Source organism: Hipposideros armiger, unplaced genomic scaffold, assembly GCF_001890085.2.
Source record: "Hipposideros armiger isolate ML-2016 unplaced genomic scaffold, ASM189008v1 scaffold_99, whole genome shotgun sequence".
Taxonomy (NCBI): Eukaryota; Metazoa; Chordata; class Mammalia; order Chiroptera; family Hipposideridae; genus Hipposideros; species Hipposideros armiger.
This window is the reverse complement of record NW_017731449.1, coordinates 83021-100887: the sequence shown is the minus strand read 5'-3', so window position 1 is coordinate 100887 and position 17867 is coordinate 83021. Positions and strand designations below refer to the sequence as shown.

General features: G+C 48.9%; 1 protein-coding gene across 4 annotated transcripts in view; it reads right to left on the bottom strand.

Moving 5' to 3' along the window:
• The window catches only part of ADCK1 (aarF domain containing kinase 1), a 137256-nt gene that overhangs the window by 40012 nt on the left and 79377 nt on the right, over positions 1–17867 (bottom strand). For all 4 annotated transcript variants that reach the window (XM_019646266.1, XM_019646269.1, XM_019646268.1 and 1 more), the window contains one exon: positions 9301–9459. In XM_019646266.1, the coding sequence (XP_019501811.1) occupies positions 9301–9459 (159 nt within the window). The remainder of the gene's footprint in view (positions 1–9300; positions 9460–17867) is intronic.

Sequence of the window (17867 nt, the reverse complement as noted above, 5' to 3'; positions counted from 1 at the left end):
GCCTCCCAGTCTATGGTCTTTTCTTACGGCAGCCCTAGCAGACTCAGACACCATCCAGCCTATCTAGAAGGATGTACTGAGCCCAGCTCTGAGCCTTGTCTAACGCTTCTTTCTGCCCTGGTCTATGATATTAGGCCCAACACTGTGTTAGGCATGGCGGCACAAAAGAAATAAATTTACAGTACAGCGATTAACTACAAAGCATTTACAGTTTTGCTTTTAAACCCAAGTTCTAGGCGATGTACCAGACACCGTGCTAAGAGAATCATCACACAGGGTTATTATATTCAATTTCTCTCAAAATCCTTTTTAATTACATTCAGCTGTAGTCTAATTTCTTTTAAGTCTTGTCTAGTCTTTCTCGGGCTAGAACTGTGACCTTATGATAATCGATTTAGTTTATGTTTTGTTTCTGTTTGTGTCACGCGAAACTAGATGGCAGAGGTGGTAACAGCGGGGCCCGGACCTCATGTGTCAGACCGACTCGCTTGGACACCACGCCCTCCAGACACTGCATTTCGTCACCGTGCCCTCAGATGGCCCTTTGCTGCAGCCAAAGGGGTTGCAGAGCGGGCACACAGGACACAGAAGCACCTGCCCGGGCCTGGGCTGGGGGCACAAACATCCTCTGAGGCACCTGAATTCCACTCTGGGCTCTGAGTTCAGACAAGAAACCTCTTTGGAGTTTGGCTCCAGCCTAAATTCCAGCGGTTCTCACCCAGTAGACAGGGAAGGAGCCACAATGAGGCTCGCTGATTTGTTCAATCAGTATTTACTGACTACCTCCTAGGTAATGACCCTGGTCCAGGTGTGGGTATACAGCGGGAGCTCCATGCAGCCCAGTGGGGTCTATACCTGGGGATGAAGCTTCTGGCCAAACAATAAATCCTCATCACTTACTGTACGGTCACTGCTATTTGTGAAATGTTTAATTATCATTAATATCCAAACAGCACTGGTAGGTACTTTAAAGATTTTTCTGTTATTAATCAATTATGTAATTAGTCATTACTAGTACTATTGGTTATTGTTAATACCTAGTGTCATCAATCATAAAAGCAGTCAGAGATTTTATTGATCGATATTAATTGCTAATAACTAATTAGCACAATAATTCATAACCCCAAAATAACTGTACAGTACCCATAAACCTGGTTTCTAAAGCACTCTGGGGGTGGTGGGTGAGGCACTCCCTTGGTTACTTTAAAATGAGAAGGTCTGTTTGAATAGAAGTCATTGGTTCTTGGCTTCCTAGGAGGACACCATCCTCTTTACAGGAAGTCACCAATTTGAAAATTTGATGCTAGCGATGAAGCCCAAGAAATGCACATTATCACATAATTTTGCACATAATTCACAGGGGTTACCAACCCCTTAAACTTCAAGGCGGTTGGGGAGAGGGGTGAGATTAAGCATCGTCTGGTCGAAGTCTGAAACGGTTTGGGCTTCTGCCATTTTAGACTGTTCTTGGCTGAGGAGAATAAAATAAAACTCAGTTTCACCTTCTGTTTTCATTCAACTCCCTTCATAAAAGCCTACCCTAAGAAAATTCATTTAAGCTTTTCCTTTTTCATAACAGATGCAATCAACTAAAATAAAACAGGTGTTGTTATCAATTTGACTTTTTTATTTTTCTTCCAAAATGTATATTCTCCATAAAATGGTTCCAACAGCCAGTAGTTTCACCAGTGCCTAGCACGTACTCAGTACTCAGCAGATGTTTATTGAATATTCACATGAATAAGTGAGTGAATGAATAAATGAATGAACAAATGAATATTTCAATAAGTGTGCCCTCTCCCCCGAGATAATTATATATTCACATGTGTGTTATTCAAATAGATTAAGTTTTTCTGTTTCTAAGGTGTTGGTGAGAAAAGAGATTATCTCTGAATTTTCAGGAACCACAGTTCTGGAATGCCTGAGAGTTTTCCACTTGATTTGGAAACTTATGAATCAAGCAAGGTATATTCAACAATTAATAACTCCCTGCAAGGTAGAATAATGAAATTATTTTCCTATAGGGTCACTGGCTTACAGGAGGAAAAATCAATTGTAGGCCACACAGAAATATAATAGAAAAATTAAGAGTCACATGAAAGATTGAAAACTAGTGATTGCTATATATACAGTAATACCTTGGTTTGTGAGCATAATTTGTTCTGGAAACAAACTACGCGTATTGCACAACATCGCTCGTTTACCACATTAAAATGTATTAGAACTGTCTGCTCGTCTTGCAGAACACTTGCAAACCAAGTTACTCGCAATCCAAGGTTTTACTGTAATAGCAAAAAAGTGGGAATTAGCATTATCTAGTACCTGCTACATGCTAGGCACTGGGCCACAAAGCCCTTGATATACATGTTCTCATTTCATCCTCTTCTTGCCCATTTCACAGAGAAGGAAACCAGTTCCAGGAGGTCAAAGCACTTCTCAAGGTCACATTGCTTATAATTTCAAATGCAGGACTTGGACCCAGGTTGGGTTTTTTTGTTTGTTTGTTTGTTTTGCTTCTTTCTTTATGCAGCCCAGTCTCGTGCAATCTAACACAGGACAATACAATAGGAAGCTTGAGATAAGGCATAAAAAGAACTTTGTAAACTGCAAAATGCAAGTGAAATACAAGTTACTGTTATCAAGTTATTATACAGTATAAAAGAAATAATGTTCTATGGGAAAACAGCACATTGAAGAGAACACCTCCACGGATCCGAACTGGTAAAAATGGGTGTTCGACAAGGATCGAGTATCAGAGTGATGTAAATAGCTTGCCATTCATGGGTTTATCTTTGTTCTGATAAGTTGTTATAGTGCACACTTTTTAGAAAATAGAATTACAGGGGGAAGAGAAGTTTCCATGGGATTGTCTACATCTCTGGGGGGTTTTTTAATGTATTTTTAAAAATAAAATCAACTGTTGGACTCTGTGCCAAACATAGACATTACCTAGCCACCCACTGTTCAATCAACACATAGAGAAAAGAACCAAGATGACAGGCAGCATGCACTGAAAATGTTGAAAAAAAAGTCAAAAACATGACTGTCACTGGTCCTTATTTTTAGAGATCCTTGGGGTGGGCCAGGTGACATCAAACAGTGGACCAGATTCTCGTGCTCAGACCAGAGTCCCATCCAAATGTTGCAGAACATCTTGGGGACAGGTGGTCACCGGAGGGCAGAGCACCTGGTCATGAGTTAGATTCTTTTGGGGGCAATCGAGCAAGGAGGTGTTTATCATCAAAGTGGTACAGGATGGTGCCATTGCGACCCAGGAATTATGGTCTTACCACTGGCTCGCAGGTCATCTGAGTCCTACCCTGCTCTCCATCAGTGGGAATGGCAGTGAGACCCAGTCAGCTAAGCTCCCTGCTGTTGTCGGCAGGCAGGAGCTGCTGAAAAGCCAGCCTGCCAGCAGACGATGGACTCTGCCTTGTCAGTTCACCCCTTCCTGCTGAATCATTGTTCCAATCTCTGGGCCCAATTAGTCTGGCTTTGGACAGCCACTCCAATCAATAAGAGTCACTGGTCATGCATCTAGAAGTAAAGTTGCCCCAACTAATAAAGGGACAATATCAGGTGATAATGACAAAGCTGAAAAACATGTTTGGCTGTCTGTGCCTGTCTCTTTTGTGCAAAGTCACCAACGCCATCAGGTTCATCAAACACCACTTACTGAGAGTCAGCTTCCATTTCTCTGCCACCATTCAAGTCTTTTCCAAAGACTATCCTCTTCCCCAAGAGGAGTGCCAGGTTTGCAAGATGGCACATGCTATTGGATATCAATCCAAAAGCTATCTCCCCCACCTTCCCAGCTAACAGAATCTCAAATCCGTGCATCTTTCATGTCCTTCAAGGAAGGGGGTCCTTAGCCTGGGAAGGTGAATCATGATTGGTCTAAGTCAATCAAAGTGCTCTCATTTATGCTGCCAAGAGTGATTTGGGCTTGGACATGGGGTCTCCTTCCGGCCAGTGAGAAATGAAGGGAATTCTCTGAAGGGTTCCATTTGATAAGGAATATGAGGGCAGAAACACTCTTTGGCATCTAGGTGTCATCTGCTTGTATAGCAGAAACTGCTGTAGCTGTTTGGGGACTATAAGAGGCATGACCTTAGAAGGGCAAGCCAGGGTGGCAGAGTGAGAGACAGAAGGAACCTAGGTCCCTAAAGACCACAAGGAACTGCTGGATTGGTCAGCCTCGGAAAGGTGGGCACTGCTGCCAGGTGTCTTGAAATATGAGACAATACAGGTTGCTTTTATTTACCCCACTTTTAGTTGGATTTCCTGATACCTGCGCCCAACAGCATCCTAACGGATGCAACCAGCAGTCCCCACTTCCTCACTCTCAAAACTTTTACTCCTGCAGACCTATCCTCACAACATATATGTGTTTGGATTCACAAGCTCACCTCTTAAACTGCAAAAATCCAGAGGTTAAGCCTATTCATCACTCTCTGGGTAAGCATTCCCCCATCAGATTGTCTTTCTCCCAAGACCATGCTGTGACCAATCACAGGGCTAGAGAAGAGGGAGGGACAGTAGCGGGCAGTGGGAGAGAAGCGTGAGGGCACACAGTGCCTGGAGCTGTCACGAGAGGAAGCACCAGAAGGCAGAGAAGCTGCCTTGCCTCCCCTCTGTCTCCAAGTTCCTGGGGGCTAAGGCAGCCCTAAGACCCCCTAGAAATCATTCTTCTCCTGCCAAGCATGGCTGAGCACCTTTCTGGGGTCATCATTCCTAAAACCAATGCACCATTTTAGGTCTAGACTCAAAACAAATAAACCAACCAACAAAAATCACTTGAAATATAAAATAAAATGGGCTTTCCAGTTGAGCTCTTCTTAGCTTTATAGGAGAGAAGGGTGACCCACGTAGGCTATTTTCCACCAGAGACCAAGCCCAGGGAGAAGGCAGTGCCATCGGGTGCTGTTGTTAATGCTGACGGTCCATGGAGGTGGTGACCTTGGGCCTCATTTCCAGCTTCTGTCCTGAAGGCTGTGAGTACAGGTCTCTGGTCCACCTAGCGATCCCAGCCCCAGTGCTGCCTCAGCCACTGCAAGGGAGCCACTTTGTACTCTGCACACAGCCGCTACACCATACTTCCTAAGAAAAGCATCTGATGGTTATCTCCACAAGATGCCAAATCTTTATTACTGCTATTATTGCTATTGACCTTACGGCCAGCATTACTCAGGGAACCAGCAAGGTTCTGAGCAGAGAAAAGGATGTCAGCTGTCCTCCCAACCCAAGTGGGTCCTGACAACACTGCTGGCCACAGGCAGGTGCCCACCTGACGCAGGAGTGGCTGCTGGCACTCAGGACACCCAGGGATCCTCCGAGACTCCCAGTCTACTCCAAGTGATGGCCATCCCATAGCCACTGGCACGTGCTCCAGAAAACTCAGGTTTCCAGGTAGGTGCCCAGGGCCACTCAGCAACCCTGCCCCCCTTTCCACGGCACACAGCAGCTATTTCAAACCTTCACCCCCACTCGAGCCTCCAATGCCACCTCCTACCCCCTCATTCTCAGCAGATGGTCTTGCCTCCCACTTCAGAGAAAAAATAGAGGCCATCAGGATGGTGCAACTCAGCTGCCCACTTCCCCCACAACCCGCCTTCTCCCTCTGCCCTACACGCTCATCCATGCCCAGCCTAACCACCTTCCTCTAGTCCCCAAACAAAAGCTGGCCAAGGCTAACGTTCCCACTTGCCTCCTTGGAGCCCAATCCCTCGAGTCTCCTCCTGGGCCAGATCTAGCAGCCACTTCCCCTCCTCAATCTCCGATCCCCCCACTCCGCTGCCTCTTTCCCCACCAGCTACAACAGGCTCGAGTCCCCCAGCCTCTACTCCTGTGCTCTGCTCAAATCTCTTCTCTCACACCCGCCACCGTCCATGGCTAAACTTGAGTCTTCCACATTAACTGTCTCCACTGCCTGCAGCCTCAACCCTCTTTCACCCCACTCATCCCACTCTCCTCGCTCTTCCAAAGAACTCTAAGTCACCCGCCAAACCCAAAACACCCTTTTCAGAGCTTTACTAATTTTATCTCCCACTTGACAACATTGAGTCATTCTGGCAGACTATATTTTCCAAAATGGCTGTAACGATACCTCCCATTCTAATGCTTTTCTCGAACCTTGCCACACCACCATCAAGAAGTAGAGTCTATTTCCCATCCCTTAAACTAAGCGGGCCTTTGTGACTCTTGCTCTTACCAAGAGTGTAAGGAAGCAATAATCTACTTGGTGGCCAAGGCGAGGTCAGAAAGCTGGGATGTACTTTCAGCCTTGTTCCCTTGGGACATTCGATCTTTGAATCTGGCCACCATGCTGTGAAGAAGCCATGGAGAGGCCTTATACAGAGAGGATCTGAGGCCCTGACCCCAAAGCCCCAGGTGAGCTCCCAGCCAACACCCAGTGCCAACTTGTCAGCCATGTGAGTGAGCCACCCTGAAGCGGCTCCTCCAGGTCCAGTCGAGTAACCCAGCTGGCACCACATAACACAGAGATGAGTGTCTCTCCAAGCCCTGCCTGCATTACAGATTCGTAAGCAAAACACATGACTGCTGTTTTCAGCCACTACGTTTGGAGGTGGTTCATGATGCGGCTCTAGATAACTGAGACAGAGCTCTCCTCCTGAAATTGTTTCCATTGGCTGCTGCACTGCTCAGTCCTGTTTCTCCTCCCACCCCTCTGACCACGTCTTCTTAGTTCCCTCAGGAACTTACCCTCCTGGGTGCATGCTCCAAATTATGATGGTCCTCAGAGTTCTGTCCTTGTCCTCTCCTTTTTATTCACTCTACATACCTTTTCTAAGTGATCTCAACTACTCACCCAGATTCAGCTCTAGTGAATCTCCTTGCTGATAAATCCCGAGTCTATATCAGCAGCCTAAACTATAACCCAACAAAGCCATCCTGATTCAAAACCCCTAACAGCAATCTCTTCCCCCACTTGATTGATCCATCACCCATTTCCCCTTGCTCTGAAAGTGAAATCCATCCCAACCCCATGACTCTTATAAGAGACTACATTTCCCAAGCTCCCTTGCCAACTGGCTTCCAGCTAGGTTTGACCAATGAATGGGTCACACTGGTGGAATACTGGGGAACAGAAGATGAAAGCCTGCTCCTTCAAACAAGACCTGTGGCTCTTTTGTAACTACCAATTTGCACTTCTTAAGAGTCATGGGGATGTAAAGTACAGTACAGGAAATATAGTCAATAATATTGTAAAAACTATGTATAGTGTCAGAAAGGCACTAGACTTATCGGGGGGAATCACTTCATAAATTGCTGTATACCACTATGCTGTACACCTGAAACTAATAGAAAATAATACTGAATGTCAACTATAAATTTTTAAAAAGTCACAGGGATATATAGTACAGCATAGGGAACATAGTCAATAATATTGTAATGGGTAATAGATTTATTGGGGTTATCACTTTGTGAGGAATATAAATGTGTAATCACTATGTTGTTTTGTACACCTGAAACTAATGTTTTTTTAAATCTGTGGCTCTGATTTCCAGGTGACAGGCCCTACATCTGTGACCCACCTCCACTGGGCTAGCTCACCACGGTCCCAGCTTCCACAGGAGGCCCCAGCTTCCACAGGTGCTCCCAGCTCCTGGGCGCCAGACAACCACCTGTTCTCTTTGTCCTCCACCGTGAGGGTAGCTTCCTACTGTTGGTAATTGTCTCACCATCCCATTTGGTTTCTTGGCAATTCCATTCCCAGGAAGCCCCATTTTGTGTTTCAAATTCCCTCTGAAATACCTAGAGCAGTTTCTTTTTTCCCCAGCGGCACTCTGACTGACACACATGGCTAAAAGCATCCAAACTTAACCATTTAAGCCAGAAACCTCTGACTTGTTTTAGCCTCCCCGTCCCTGTGCATAGCAGTGTTTGCCCCCATCCCATGTAAACCTGGTCGAAGGCCTGATAACTCCACCGTAGAGCCCGTCCCTCTCCTCCGCCCCATTACCCTGCTGTGGTTCACATCATCGTTTCCCTCCCAGGCCACTGCGGCCGCCCCTCAATTAGCCTCCCCAGCTATCGTCTTCCTTCCTCCCGATACATCCTCCAGACTGCCAACAGATTTTGATTTCTCATGCACATCTGATCATGACATTCCCCTGATTAAAATTCGTAAATGGTTCCCCACTGACTACAAGCGAAAATCAGACCAGCTCAGTTCCACAGGAGAACCACATTTACTACGTACAGGTTCTGCACCCGAGCCTGGGCTACAAGGCCCTCTGGGCTCCCTCCTGCCTGCTTTCCCTGAGCCTCATCTGCAGCCACTCCCAGCTCACACCGTCTGGACCAGTGGACGTTCTCTAAGCACAGCCTTCTCCTCTGAGACCTGGGCCTCCGCACAGGCTGGGCTGTCCCTCCCCTGCCAGGCTGTCTCATGGGCTCCTCCGTGAAGTCCCCTTGGTGCCCCCATCCCTCAGACAGAGCTCAAGTCCCCACACTGTGGGGAGAACTGCTCCTCCACTAAACAAGGGGCTCCCCAAGGATGAAGACGTTGCTCGCTCACTGGATGCAGAGGAGACTCTGAGCGTGTGTGTTAAGTTCAGTCAACACGCGTTGAATGAACTAAGAGTCCAGAGTGAAGAAAGGGAGCTCAGGGACGGAGAAAAGGAAGAAGAGGGACGTGCTGGCAAGTGAAATGGACTGCCGACCTCCCAGGGCGCGCCCTAGCGCCATCCAAGCAGGGCCCTGTTCACTGGCCCTCCCTGGCTCTGCGCGTGAAGCGAGAAGAGTCCAGAGCCACCGTCTCCACTAGAGATGTCCCCAGGGCCATTGTTAGGCATGCAAGTTTGTTCGTTCAAAATACATCAGCTAGGCAAACACGCAATCTGAGTAAATATTTGTGTGTGATCTGCCTGTCATTTTTATATCCTGTGATTGACCACATGCTCTCTTTTGCTATCATTTAACAAATTAAGATGTCACTGTTTCTACCCACAAGGAAATCACCTTGGGTTCATCTCATTTCAACAACATCCTCCTGAAGTCACCTTGGGTCCAGTCGCTGTTCAGTTGTTCTGAGACCATCCGCGAACAGGTCCCAGAAAAATAAAACAAGAAGAACTGACCAACCCAGCCAGGGGTCCCATGGTCACAGCGTTGTCATGATACCTCCTTTGTTGTGGTCTCGAGCTCCCCTCTGCCACCCTGCAGCTCAAAGGGCCATATCCACCTACCAGCTTTGAACCAGTGTCACTGAGGCTGCCTGGATCCCAAGGAAACACAGAATGAGGGTGACGGAAGGTGCAAGGGGAAGCTCCTCACCTCCATCAGGAGAATGTCCTTCGAGCTCTGTGCCTGCACCTTTGGGTGCTGGACCTTCACAGCCACTGTCCGCCCATCATGCAGCACTGCCTTGTGGACCTGGGCCAGGGAGGCAGCCCCCAGAGGGGTGTCATCAAAGCTCACAAACAAATCATGGATCTGTCAAGAGTGGAGAGAGAACAGAGCAATTAGGATGCCTCAATTCAGTGGGAGGGGCCAGGACGACGGGCCAGAGCCAGTGCTGCCCGATGCCCCCACGACAGATTGTCTATCAGCTGCATGTATGCCAGCCCAGCACCTTGCCCGGGACCGTTGCTGCCACGGAGACTCAGACCAGGCATGTGGAGGGAGTGAGGCAAAAAACACGCGTGGATGATGTGTCCTCCTACATGGGCATAGGTGCCCTGAGCACCTCCATTTAAGGCCAAGGAAGTGCTGTCTAGAATGTTCAGAACTGTGCACCAGCTGCCCATTTAATTATCCACCATTGTACCCCCAAGGCTCTCACATATAAATACAATCCAAGTTAACAAATCCTGAGACCAAGCCATGCCAAGCGAGGGATCAAATGGGAGATTTCCAACCCTACCAACCTGGACTGCTGAAAGGGCCCTGGCTGGAGGCTGCAAACCCGACAACTACCTCTTGTTCCTGCCTGAGCAGCAGCCTCAATGTGGGTCCCTGGGCCCACACTCAGCCCAGACACCTGGCAGAGTTCCCAGGGCTGTAGGCCCGAACCTTGCATTTGTTCCTCACCTGCAATGCTAACTAACCAAAGGGAGCCTTGGGCAGATCACCTGACCTTTCTGCGCCTCGCTTTCTCGCTCTATGAAATGGAAAGTATACCCTTATTTTTCCATATTCTCTTCCCTTCCCTTCTTCCCTCTTAGAAATGTCATACCGATTTTCCTGAAGAAAAAATTCTTTCTGACTTGAGTGGTCACACCTACATGATCCAGATATAAATATTCTGCCAGATGGAAAGGAAGCCCCCCAAAAGCCTTTTGCAAGATTGGCCAGAGCTTAAATTCTCATTCCCTCCATTCCTTGAAGTCCCTGGTCACCCTCACATTTCTGGAAAGTCCAGACATTCACACACATACCTACACAAATGTGTACGTGGTTAAGCACACACCTCCCCTCCTTCTCACATCCCCCAAGGCTCGCAGGCTGAGGCCTGTTCAGTCCATGGCCCCCACCTCCCTTTGTCCCCTTCTGCAGCAGCCACCCAGCCCCTCAGCCCCTCTCCTCTCCTTGGACTTCAGGAGTCACATGACCCACAGCCACCATCCCCCCCCCGTTTGCTACGTCGCACCATCACTTTGCTAATCTTGTCTCATAAATCACTCCCTCCAGCCCTGTCATCATTTTTGTAGCTTCACTAAACTCCATCCCGTTTTTTCAGCATCCTGCAGAGGCCAAATGTCCAGGCAACATGGGAGGGGCCTCCACTTCTCTGTCACAGGAGGTGGGTACAGACTGGCTTCCCTGTCCCCCTTCTCCTCACTGGGTCTTTATCTGCACCCCTCCCAGTGCCTACTGCCCGCCTCTTCCCCAGCCATGCAGTTGTCTTCTTCCTTCCTTTGTGAGCTCTAGGCTTCCTGAGGGCCATATTCTTCCCACATTGCCCACCCTGACTCACCCTAGGTCTCTCTACACAAGAACCCTTTATCCCTGGGCTTGGATTGGGAGAATGCAAGGACCACCATCCCTATAACCTCACTAGGATATCAGCTCCCAGTAGGTAGGGACTTTTGCCAAGCTTGTTTGCTAGAGCAGAGCTAGAACTAGTCAGTGACGAACACACATTTGTTGAAGGACTGAATTCACTGTTCTCTCCATTCAAGACTTGAATGAACTCTTTCTTCCCTTTGAAATGGCTGGAATTTCCTGCTCCCACACTTCTACTAATCCAAGGGCCTCAAAAGCAAAAGCACATGTCGTCTGTGGGATTTACCTGTTACTCCAGGGTGGGTGTGAGACCCAGTCCTGGCCAATCAAAAGCCTGAATGCTCTGGGCCACACTGATTGGTTCCAAGATAGAAAGGTAACCCAACTGGTCCAATCAAACTCAATTGTTTTACTTTTGTTTGAACTGTAGGAGAAGGGATTCTTTCTTCCTGCTAAAATTGAACTTGATGCCTAGAGATGCCAGGGGTCACGTAGTGACAACAAAGAGGAAAGCAACGCCAAGAGACAGTGAGATTGAATCCTAATCACGATGGTTGAGCCCCTTGATCTAGCCATGCCTGAATGCCCACTCTATAATTTCTTTTCTGCTTAAGTCAGTTTGAGTTGTTTTCTGTCACACACAACTGAAGGGGCTCTGACTGATACAGCACGTTCTCAGCCCAGCTGGGATAAACCAAAGTAACATGGGCATGGTGCCCAGCACCCCCAAGAGGCTCAGTAAGTATGAGTCCCATCGTCTCTCCACCCTTTTGCTGGGACAGGGATCCAGACAGAGAAGGGAAGTAGCGCTTCTGCCACGTTCCCGGCCATCACATAATGAGACCAACACCACGCGCCTTTGGAAACCCCCTGACAGAGCAGCAAGGAGGGCACTTTCAGGAGCACAGCTGTGAACTCAGACCCTCACCTCCCAGGCTGTTAGAATGGCCCGATCTCCCTGCTGCAAAGGGACTTGGGGGTCATCTGATCTCACTTTCTACCCCAAGCCTCTGCCTGGCTCCCTGGAAATATTTGCTCATTCTCTGAGAAGGACAACCACTCTTCAAACCAGTGTCATTGCAGGGACATTGCAGAGTCATTGCAACCCAAGAGTGACATGGCATCACTAGGGCTGTGTGGCAAGAGCAGCTGCCAAGAGCACTCCAGGGGGAGGAAGAGAATAGAAAGGGCTGAGGCAAGCATATCCCAACCTCCAGGGTAAGAGGAGGCCCGGTCCACCATGTCCCCGGAGGACAGGAAGAGGGCCTCTCACAATTCCCTGCTCCCACCAAGGGGATGGAGGGGATCTGAGACACCACCCAACCCAGCTGCCAACTCAGCTCCCTGCGTAAGGCCCAGCTATTAGGATTTGACCAAACTCCCAATTTGACCAGTAGAAGCAAAGAGAGGCATGAAAAATGAGGCTGCACCACTCACTCTACACAGGGAACCTGTCAGGCAGATACCCCACCCCACCCTGTCCCGCCCACCACCTCCCAGTGCCCCTGCAGCCACCCCTTCCCTCTCTATCAGGAAGCAAGTCCCCCGCCCACATTCTCCTGTGCTTACACACACACACACACACACACAAACACACACACACTAATTGATTGCTAGTGGATGTTCCTAGCTGGCTTATAAAAAAGGTAATTAAAGATTGGTGCTGCAGCCTGTAATTAAATATGAATAAAGTATCTCTAAATGGAACCTTGATTCAAAGTGTTCAGTGGAAGTACTTTAAGCTGATAGATAGTAAGGAAAAACAGACCCTATCCCGAAAGCAGAATTATACCGCCAGTGCAGCTGAAACAAACACCACCCCCCTGCAATCAGGCCTGGTCCCCCAGCCCTTTCAGCAGAAAACCATTAGCAGAAACAAACTGCAGTATGGGCAGCAATTAGATTCAAGCAGGGCCTCGGCTGCCTCCAGTCACTCACAGAAAACTGTCTCCCTTTCTAAGGCTTTCTTTCCTCCGTTCTTTTCTTTTTTCCCTGTGGGTCTGGTGGCAAAATCAATTAAGTAAAACAACTGCATTTTAACATGACTAGTTATGTGCTTTTTAATTACTGTCAGACCATGATTCAAATATATCAATGTCCCTGTCTGGAACAGGAAAAATAATCAGGAAAAAAGTTTCTCTAGCTTTGTATTTTTGTGTGTGTGTGTGTGTGTGTGTGTGTGTGTGTGTGTGTGTGTGTGTGTGTGTGTGTAAATGGACAGTGTTTGGTTTTTTATGAGCAGAAAACATCAGAGGGGCAAGAAGAAAGGTCATCCCTGCAGGGCTTAGCAGACAGGGGCTCAGGTTAGGACTTCGGCAGGCTGGCTTCAGCTGGGGTTCATTAATCCAGAGGCCACGTGACATTATTCCCCAGTGCAGGGCAAAGTGAGAGACTCGCCAGAAAGGCAGCCTGCAGATTCCCACAAGCCAGGTTCCTGGGCAACGTTTCCAAAATGCCACAGTGAGCAGCCCAACACTGGCCAGGGTCCACATTCAGCCCCAAATCAGGTGACAGGAAGTCAGGACGTTCCGGAGATGCCACAATATGAATCCTGGGGGGAGTTTCACTTGAGTCTCAACCACCCCACCATAGCCTGCTGCCCAGCCAGCCTTAGACCCCTTGTGGGGATTGGCTTACCAGTAACAGGATGAGGGATGTCTGAGATTTTCCAAGATGGCCCAGTTTCAAATATTCCATCCTATGGTCCCCATACTTATTCACATCAGACCTATTCTGTAAGGCAATGCTAACAAATCCAACAAGCCCTGAACTGACCGGCTCCAGGTGAAGACGGGAGCCTACCTCCAAGCAGGTAAGTCCAGGTCTATGTGCCAAGGCCATGCAGTTCCCACTTAGGAACTGGGGAGACGCTCAGGGCACTAAGGCAGGTTACCATGGCATCAGCAGCAAACAACATCTGGCTCCCAAGGTCTTAAGATGGCCCATCCCATGCCTGGCCAGGTGCCAACAGCCATCCACTTCAGCCTGATGAGGAAGGGGACAAGTCCCTGAGCTAGTGGGATGGCTGGAGTAAACCTTCCCCACCCCCTGCCCCAACCCCAGCCTGAAGTAGACAAGACAGCTCCAGTTAGCTGGGACTCAGCAAAACAATGGCACCTGCCTAGGGCAGAAAACCCACCATCCCCTCTCAAATCCCTCAGCTTAAAACACATCATCTCCTCTCAGGACCATTTCCCAGGGACCTGCCCTAGGCACCCCTACATCTCACAGTCACCCTGCCAGCTGATACCCCAATTTGCTGCAATTCCTGCTTCTCTCCCTTAAACATGCCTGGCTTATATCCCCCTTCTGAGGGCCATTCCTGTACCTTCTCAGGTATCACCTGACAGTGACAGCAGCTAGGTGGCTCATGCGCTCTCATTACCCCTGTGGTGGTTTTAAAATATGTTCATAAGTTTTCAAATACTCCTGCTTTTAAGAGGGTGGACCTATTTCCCATCTCCTGAGTGTGAGCTGGACTTAACGACCTAACAAATAGAATATGGAGGAAGTGACAGTGTATGGTTTCTGAGACTGTCATCATCACATCCTCCTTGCTTTCTCTCAGATGGCCTGCTAGAGGGGAAGCCGGCTGCCATGTCATGAGGACACTGAGCAGCCTGTGGAGACTCGTTTCATGTGACAAGGAACCCAGGTGGCCTGCCAACAGTGAGCCATCTTAGAAGGCGCTCTCCTTCCCAACTCGGGCTTTCAGAGGACACAGCCCCGGGCGACATCTTGACTGCAACCTCACAGGAGACTCTGAGCCAGAACCATCCAGGGAGCCACTCCCCAATTCCTGACCCACAGAAACTAAGATATCACATGTCTGTTGTCTGAAGATGCTAAGTTTGAGGGTCATTTGCTATGCAGCAATAGCTCATTAATACACCCCAAGCACACCCATGCCAGACCTCACTAATCAATCGCAGCATTCCTTTCGGCTGGGCCCAGAATCTCTCACAATACAATGCTCCCGGCAGCCACTGCCAAGTTACCAGAGTGAACACATGAAATGAAACCAATGTGCCACTCCTTAGCTTCAGCCAGTCAACACATATTTAGTACAGGCTAGAAAACATCACATGACAGGAACCACACGAGGTATGGGGGCCAAGAAAACAGACACAGTCTCTGGCCGTGAGGAGACCTCAGTCCGGCAGAAGAAGGCAACAGCCTCTGAGAAACACACTTGCGTTTTAGCACGGCCACCTGGAGACAGGGCCCCCTGCCCAGTGCTGCTTCAGCCAACCGTGAAGGGACTTCCTGGCCAGGTAAGAAGAGGGGACCTCCAATATCACCATATAGACCCTGGGGGATATGGGGGGAGGACAGGCATCCAAGTGTCTGTCCCTCTCTCCACTCGACAGCTGCCCTGCCTCGAGGTGGGAGTACCCCCACCACCAGCTTCTCTCTCAGAGCAATTTATTATAATAAAAGTAATAATAATAGTCACAGCTTAAGAACACGTGACCCTGTCTTCCATGGAACGTGTGCTCTCTCTGAGGTTCGGAAAGATCAAACTGTTGGTTCTGCAGAGCTACTAGCTGTCGCCACTGCCGAGCTGGGAAGAAAGAACGCAGGGCCAGTGGAAGAACGTGAGGTCCTTTTGACAAGGGTCAAGCCCAGAAATGACAAATCGGCGTCCTATCTAAATTCCTGCGAGGAACATGGCACAATGTTCAACTCTTAAACCAAGGTGCTAAACAGCCTCCAGGTACAGGATGGAATTGTCCACCTCGCTCTGCCCAAAGCATCACAGGTCAGACCAAGCTTCGGTCCTCCCGCAGGATGATGACAAGCAGCTGACAGAAAAAGAAGCAAGAAGCCGGAAGCAGCCACACCCTCCGACGGCCATGGGCCCACCCGCTGGCCAGGACGTGGGGCCTGAGTGGCATTAAGGAAGCATAATGATTTCTGCGGGCTGCAATGCTGGCTCCGCCCACCAGCTCGGGCAGTTAGATGAGCCCTCGTACCGCAGTTTCCTCGTCTGTAAGTGGGAATTTTAGTCCCAACCTCATAGAGCCGTTGTATGAAACATACATAAAGTATCTCGAGTACAGCCCAAAGAAGACCCCCAGGAATTGTAGCGGGGGTGGCGATGCCCCCGGTAACGCCTCCGTGAAGAGGGCAGCGCGGTCCAATGAAAAGAGCGCTGGAAAAGAAGGCAGCGATTCTCTCAGAACTGACAGGCTCTCGGTTCTGTCCTGTCAGTGAGCGGAAGCCACCACCCTCGTTTACCCAGAGACTGTAATGGCGTCACTGGCCCCCCCCCCCACTTGCATTCCTGTCTCCTCCAACCCAACCTCCACCTACAGCTAAGGTGAGTTTTCCAAACATAAGCTGATGGTGTCACTTCTCTCTGTTTAAATCACTTCACCAGCTTCCTGGGGCCAAAATCCTTATCATGACCCACAGGGTCTGACCCTGCCTACCTCTCTTGCCCCATCTCCTCCCTCTACTCCCCAGCTCTCTCTGCCTCTTCCAACCAGCAGCCCACTCCCTCCGTGCCCACTGCAGGACCTTTGCACGTGCTGTCCTCTCTGCACAGAAGGCTCCCCACCCTCCTCCTCATTGAGGTAATGCCTCCTTATCTTTCAGAGCACAGCTCAATGGTCACCTCCTCCAGGAAGCCTTCCAGTGTATATCCCCAGAGTTCCTGCATCCTCTTCTAGAGCAATTACACAGCTGTACTGTTGCCTCCGTTTATAATTGCTTAATCTCCCTCTTCCCTTCTAGACTATAGATTTCTGGTTTTGCACAGCATTGCATCCAAGGCGTCTGACACATAATTGGTGCTCAGTATTTCCTAATGAACGAATGGAAGTGAGGTTCCATTTTCCCTAACCTCTTCTTGGTGAGGGGACTTTGGACCTTCCAGCTGATCCAGGATAGTTAAAACACCTTCTAGAAGTGGTTACAGTTCCTTCGAGGTGGCCAAGGGAGCCTCCCTGGTGCTGGGTGCTTTGAGAGCTGTGGGTGGAGGGACTCTGTGGAAATGTTGTGATAATAATGATTAATAAAAAGCAGATAAACACCCAGTGTGGCTAGCCAGCCTGGGAAGCCATCCATTAGCTCTGTCATTCATTAGACATGGGGGAAGGGGCAGTCCAATCAGATCTCCTCAGCTTAAGCAAACCTTCTCTAAATTGTAGGCTGCAGGCACTGACATTTGATAAATTATTCTTCATAATCCACTGTTGGCTGTCATAAATCTAATCTTTCAACGTCTCCCATCGTAATAACTTGAATAGCCTCACAGGGTGACATGTCTATGTCTCTGCCGGTGACAGAGATCTCTGGGGAAAAAGCGACCAGCGATCCTAGACAGTGCAGTATAAAGCCAGGGACCCCCACAGGCAGGGCAGCCCAGGCAGATGTCCCCTGCGTGATCACAGTCCAGATTACAGAGGTAATGAGCCATCCTTGGAGCCACAGGGGCTCAGGAGCACCCCATCACAGGGCTGACAAACATGGTGCCAGGACCCAGACCTCAGAATTGGGCAGACCGAGCGCTATACCCTCTATTGCAAGCCCGCCCACATGAGAACCTACCACTTCTTCCTTGAACTTGAGCTTAAGTCAGTATAAGGGATATCAGGATATCTTTGTTCTGCAGGGACTGAATGTTCAACCGTGGACAATTCCTTCTATCTGCATGTGTGTTGCCCCCAACATACTCTTATGTAATTCTCGACCTTCTCCTGAGGTTAGGTAGAGAAGACATAACTACCCCCATTTTAGGGAGAGGTACATATTTGCTGAAAGGTCATTCGTTTATTCATCTGTCAAATGTTTATTGAGTTACTAATATACGCAGGGCACTGTGCAGTCACTGGGGACTCCATGGGAATGAGTCCAAACTGGGTACAGTCCCCATCCTCTGGAGTCACTCC